At 42.6% G+C, this 6,000-nt stretch overlaps 1 protein-coding gene across 3 annotated transcripts in view; it reads right to left on the reverse strand.

Moving 5' to 3' along the window:
* Nucleotides 1–5,317, reverse strand: part of LOC138526959 (T-cell-interacting, activating receptor on myeloid cells protein 1-like) — a 234,722-nt gene extending 229,405 nt beyond the window's left edge. For all 3 annotated transcript variants that reach the window (XM_069637914.1, XM_069637904.1, XM_069637895.1), the window contains exon 1: nt 5,275–5,317. In XM_069637914.1, the coding sequence (XP_069494015.1) occupies nt 5,275–5,311 (37 nt within the window). In that variant the 5' untranslated portion in view covers nt 5,312–5,317. The remainder of the gene's footprint in view (nt 1–5,274) is intronic.
* Between the last annotated feature and the right edge of the window lie 683 nt (nt 5,318–6,000).

Here is a 6,000-nt window from a genome sequence, read left to right on the forward strand (position 1 = left end):
TGAGAAATGTTAAGCAAGCATTTCTCTTTGCCTAGGGGCGAAATTAATAAGGGAGAGCATTCCAAAGTGTAGGTGGCAAGAGGGAGAAGAGCAGAAATAGGACTGAGCAAAATGAGTATGGGAACTGCCAGTAGAAAAAGATATTATGCAGATTGAAGGGAGCGAGGGGGAGAGAAGGCAAAATAAGAGACCAACAATAAGTGGATGGATTAGTGCTGGTGGGCGTCACGAGACCTGCAACAGCAGCACCAAGCAGAGAGGAGAAACGAAGTGTGTGGAAGTACCGTCCTAGCGTCAATCCTCATAGAGAAAGAACTGAGACAATCCAAAAATGGATTATGAAAACACTAGATGATATCATACCTGGAAAAACGTTTAAGCCCTCGCAAAACAAAACAACAGCGAGATGGTCCACACCTCACCTCAGAGCCTTGAAGAAAACAAACAGGGAAATGGAACAAGTCTGGAGGAAAACTTACGACCAGCAGAAGAAAATCACATACCAAAGACAGATACAAAGACTATACAAAGACTCCTCGAAGCAAAAAAACTATGCTCCACCGAACACATCACGAAAGCAAGCAACACCCCAAAAGAGATGCTCAGCATCATCAACGAGATAAGAAACCCGACAGCCTGCAACAACGCACCCACTCCCTCCCAGAAACTGTGTGATGACCTTGAGAACCATTTCTAAAACAGCATCTCATCAAGTGTTTGTCCAAGAACACCAGCAACACCACCAACCACCCAACTCTGAAACTAACCACAAGACTAAACTACTTCTCAACAATTTCGACAGAAAAATTTGCCAACCTAGTGAATCAAAGCAACAACGCAGCCTCACCAGCAGACCCTTGCCCAGCAGATATCTACAATACTATCCTCACCCAAAATAACACCTGCAGAATACTTCAAAAACTTGTTTTACCATTCATTGGCAGCAAGAGAAGTACTGCAAAGTTTCAAAGCAGCATGCATTAAACTACTCGTCAAAGGCCCCTTGGGAAACACAGAAGACCTAAGCAACTACCGACCTCAAACATCCCATTCCCAGCAACGCTCCTAGAAAGCTATGTATACAAACAAATCCTGGAACATGTTGAAAGCAATTGGATACTAGACCAAGCACAAGTTAGTTTCAGACCCATGACAGGAACAGAAACATCCCTACTATCCATCTGGTACGACCTAAAAACCAACACCAACTCCAGCATTGGTAGTGGTATTGTTTATTTGTAAAGCGCCTCTACACAAAGCAAGTGTTTCAACATCACCTCAGCGCTAACACTACTAGACCAATGAGCAGCCTTTGACAGAATCCACCACAAAACCCTCATCAAAAGACTCTGAGAAATAGGAATCAGCAACACAGCTTTACTGTGGTCAAAGTTCTTTCTAACAGACAGAACAGAAACAACCTGACCAACTCCCTTCAACTCAGCACCATGCACACCAACCTATGGAGTCCCACAAGGGTCATCCCTCTCACCACTACTTTTCAACATCTACATGACCCCACTCATCACCTACAACTACACAGATGACACACACATCATTTATAAAATCACCACTACTCGAGAACCAGACCAAACCTTTATCAATTGACAGAAATAAACAAATGGATGAGCACCAACAGCCTTAAACTCAATCCTGACGAAACAGAAATCAGGATCACACCCAACAACCGGTCAAACCAAAATCACATTCCATTGCCTAGTGAAATGGGAAATTGACCGGGGCCTTCCAAAGTAATTAACATTTTCAGCTTAACACTTGAACCGCAGGTCAATCCAGCAGAAAAGAAGTGCTTCTTCGACTTATGCACAATGAAGAGGATGCTACCTTTCCTCACCTTCCCATAGAGAACATTCACCGTCATCCCCCTTGTCATGCCAATAATAGGGTATGCCAACAACATCTACCTGGGAATGCCAGATTACCTCACAAAACAACTACAGCAAATACGGAGCGCGCCAGCAAGACTACGCCTCACACTCTCTAAGAGGGAACACATCACACCAGCACTGTCAATCCTACATTGGATATCAGTCAAAAAAAAGATTTTTTTTCAGACCGCTTTGCATAACCCACAGAGCAATCCACAGCCAAGGAGCAAAATTCATACAGGAAGAAATCTCCATTTACAGACTGAAACAAACCCTGAGATCCAGCAATGGCATTCACATCAAACCAAAGCAATACTCAAAGCTGAAATTTGGTGGAGAAGCATTCTACTGCATCTCAGCAAAACTTTGGAGCTCACTCCCCAAGGAAATACGAACAACGGAAGAGCACCTGAAATTCAGAAAACTAATAAAAACCTAGCTCTTTAAATCATCAAGTAAAACAATAAGTAATATTGCAGAGAAACATTCAACCGCTGCACAAGGAGAGACACCACAAACCAGAAACAACCAAAACTGAATTAACCAAATCTGAGCTGCACCAATGAAAGAAAGAATATTAACGTTAATCACCAAATAAGGATTGGAGCCCAGCCATACAAAAGTAACTCACAAGAATGTATAGACCACTCCCACCACTAGCCCTACTAAAACTTTCCATTCTATTACAAATTCACCTTCAACTAGGGATGCCATTGCTACCCATGCTCTCTCTTGCTACCCCTAAAAATGATTTCTTTAAAGGGCTTTTATTTTAAAGAAAATTAAATGTCCCTCCTGGTCTGTGGCCAGCGCCATGTGGCTGTATTTCTGGAGTGGCTGGCTTTCATGTTCAGGCCTCTTAAAAAAAACTTGGGGTTCCACAAGCATAACCATTTGAGCAGTGACCCCTAAATAAGAAAGAATAGTTAGTCTTTCTGGAATTGTATACATTAATTGCTAGACTCATTAAAGGTTTATTTTAGGCACACTTCAGGGGTTGAGTGACTAATTTAGTCTGTTCTTCAAGAACTCAAATTCACAATGTAGACAAAAAGTACATTTATTTTGCTTTTTGCAAGTTGCAGTTGTAGCATGTTTTTTTCTGTTGTTGTCTCTTTTACAATCATCACAAGACATTCCATCTTGGTGTCCTCATCACTTGACAAAATCCTTGTGCCTAAAAGCTTGTGTACAGTGTAGAAATGTTTGACCATAGCACATCAAGTGGGTGGCCCTTGATTTCATTGTGCCACAATTAATGCTTTGTTTTAATGTGTCTATCTTTCCTATCTCCATGGCATGCTGTTCAGGATTTTTGTTTGCATGTAGGAGGTAACGAGTGCCCAGAGTACAGGATGCCGTGTCAGTGCGCTGCTTTCCCTGCGCTACTCTAAATTCTTTAATACAGTTAAGAACCCTTGCAATGGCATGTATTTTGCCAGCCTCTGAAGCCAAAAATGTAGATCCCCGCAGGCTGGACATGTGGCCAACTTTGCACCAGACCTGCAGATGAACTGCCCTGCTGTTAAATCTCAGTTACCTGTTTATTGGTATCCGCTACCACTACACATTGTAATTTGCTTTCTGACTTTGAGAACATTCAGACATGTAATTTCTCATGTTGCTATAGCCGGTAAGATAGCAGTAGCTGGTAAGTTAGTTCAGTCTTTTGAACAATTGCTGCTGCGATGTGTGTGTGATCTGCAGCTTGCAGGTTCGAATCCTGGCAAGGCCAACTCATCCTTTCATCCTTCTGAGGTGTATAAATGAGGACCAACACAGAATGGGTGATAATGTGTGTATATTTGTTCTATATAAAGCGCTTGAGCGTAAGTGCTTTATAATAACACATCATTATCATTTGACCTTGGACGATGCTTCCATTCACAGTCATTTGGTAATATGGGCCTAGATACACTGATATAAACGATACATATGGTGATTCATTCTTGTATGAAATGTATATCACATTACAGTGATATTGTAACCATATTTATTGTAGTGTACTTAGGAACACTGCTATGTGATGCCACTTCCTGTTTTGTCAAGGGGTGAAAGGTTGGGTGTCATCACTTCCTGTGATGTCACTTCAGGTTGGGGTCAAATGACATCACTTCCTGTGATGTCATCGGAGGTCAAGAGTCGTGTGATGTCACTTCCGCTACCCCTGGCATTTTGGTGTAATGAGTTCCCTGCCTTCAACCACCAAATAAAACACGTGCCTACCTCTACCACAGCACGAACTCTAAATCATACAACAAACTGCGCACATTCTACAAGACCCGACTCAACCCAAAATGCTAAATCCTCCCCAGAAAACTACACCACAGACATGCAACCAATTTCATACACACACACACACCAAAAAAGCACGAAACCCATGGCAACTAAAATCAAGCCCAACACACAGTGACTGTTTTTTTCGAACTGAAGCTGCCAAAAGCAAATCAAAGTCCTCTTGCACTCTCCCTCTCCATCCCAATAAACCCTCCCAAGCACTCCTTCCTTTTCAGATATACCTGTGCACCTGGAGACCATGAAAACGGCAGCGGTGCGCGGTATAAGTCTCAATAAAATAACAAAACATAACATAAGAAATGGCAAAGCAGTGAAAAGATTTCAAGAAAATGCAAAGATACCGAAACTGAAGATAAGCAGGGACACAAAGTCAACAAAGATATGAATGGGGCGGGGGCACAAATAAAAGACGAATGGTTGAGATAAAGCAAAGTAGGGAAAGAGCTTAAGGACGAGGACCAGGAAGAGGTGAATGACTAATCAAGGAACTGCTTGTGAAGTGGAATACAGCGTGTTGATGGTCAATTTTTAAAAATGGAAAAATGGACTCCAAAGTAAACAAAGTGTACCAGTTCCCAGCGCAGGTTTTTTTGTATTGTCTTGGAATGTTTAGGATGGCAGTTGGAATGTTTAGGATGGCAGCAAGGGGCCAGACTGCATCGATGCATATGGATGGCAGTGTCGTGAGCTGGGTGAATGTCCCGATTAGCACACAATCTCCACACTGTAGGTACTGACCCTAATAATATTTACACTTCTTTAAAGAAAGAAAAACACATGAAATCAATATTGAGATTTCAAAATGCACTCTCAGTGGAATAAGGGAAGCAGGTTTGGCAATGCGCTTTCAGCATGATGTCTCTGTGGGCTCAATTTCCCTCAATTTGGCTTAATGAGATAGCCTTGTCTTCTTTGGACAGTGGACTAGATCCAGTCCTTCCCAACTACCTAGGTCAAGGGCACACCATTTTAGAGGCTCTTCAGAATCAACGTGTTTCCTTCCACCTGACAGCTCGCAAACGCCCAAATGCTAGAAAGGGAGAATTGCCTCTTCCCTACGGAGGCTGTAACCGGTCGCCATACTCACGAGCTGCCAGAAGAGCTGCAGCCGTTACTCTCAGCATCCTGACTCCCGAATACTCTGCAGATTCAGCAACGAGGTATAAATATACATAAGAAGAGGAACTCGCGAGACGGGAGTGCGCAATGCACGCAGAGGCGACGGCAGCACGCATTGGGCGGGGTCCTTTGTTTTTTAAAAGCTCCTAACTCGAGAGTTATCCTTTATTACAGCCAAGACCATTTTACTAGCCATGGCTGGACACACAATGTCCCACACGCAGGTAAATGTCTGGCCGCATCATTGCTCAAGCTTTCTAAAGGCATGCTATAACACTGTGCAGGGTATGTATGATGTTTGGGGCCTCTGAAAAGCTGCCGCTTTCAGAGCATTACTGAACTTTAGATGGGGAGCACCTGCAGCGTTATTACTCTGATACTTCATACAGGCCTTCTGGCTTACGCACTCCGGACACCATTTTGGTAAGTGAGTTTAGTGCGTGGGAGGGGCCCACCTTGAAGTTAAGACTGTCCAGGTAATTTACATTTTTCCTCTACAGCTTATATTTACTTTCAACTCATTTCACTTTATTAAGTTCATATCCGGTCACAAGGCCCATATTACTCCATACATTAAAAACAAACTATTACCAAGATATAAGGAAAAGACTAAAGACAGCATAGGGAAAACGAGAGGTTAAAAAACAGAAATCAGTCCATCAAATGAATCAAAGGTTTAAAGCTGGCTTCTATG

Source organism: Ambystoma mexicanum, chromosome 1q, assembly GCF_040938575.1.
Source record: "Ambystoma mexicanum isolate Mex_15411 chromosome 1q, UKY_AmexF1_1, whole genome shotgun sequence".
Lineage (NCBI taxonomy): Eukaryota > Metazoa > Chordata > Amphibia > Caudata > Ambystomatidae > Ambystoma > Ambystoma mexicanum.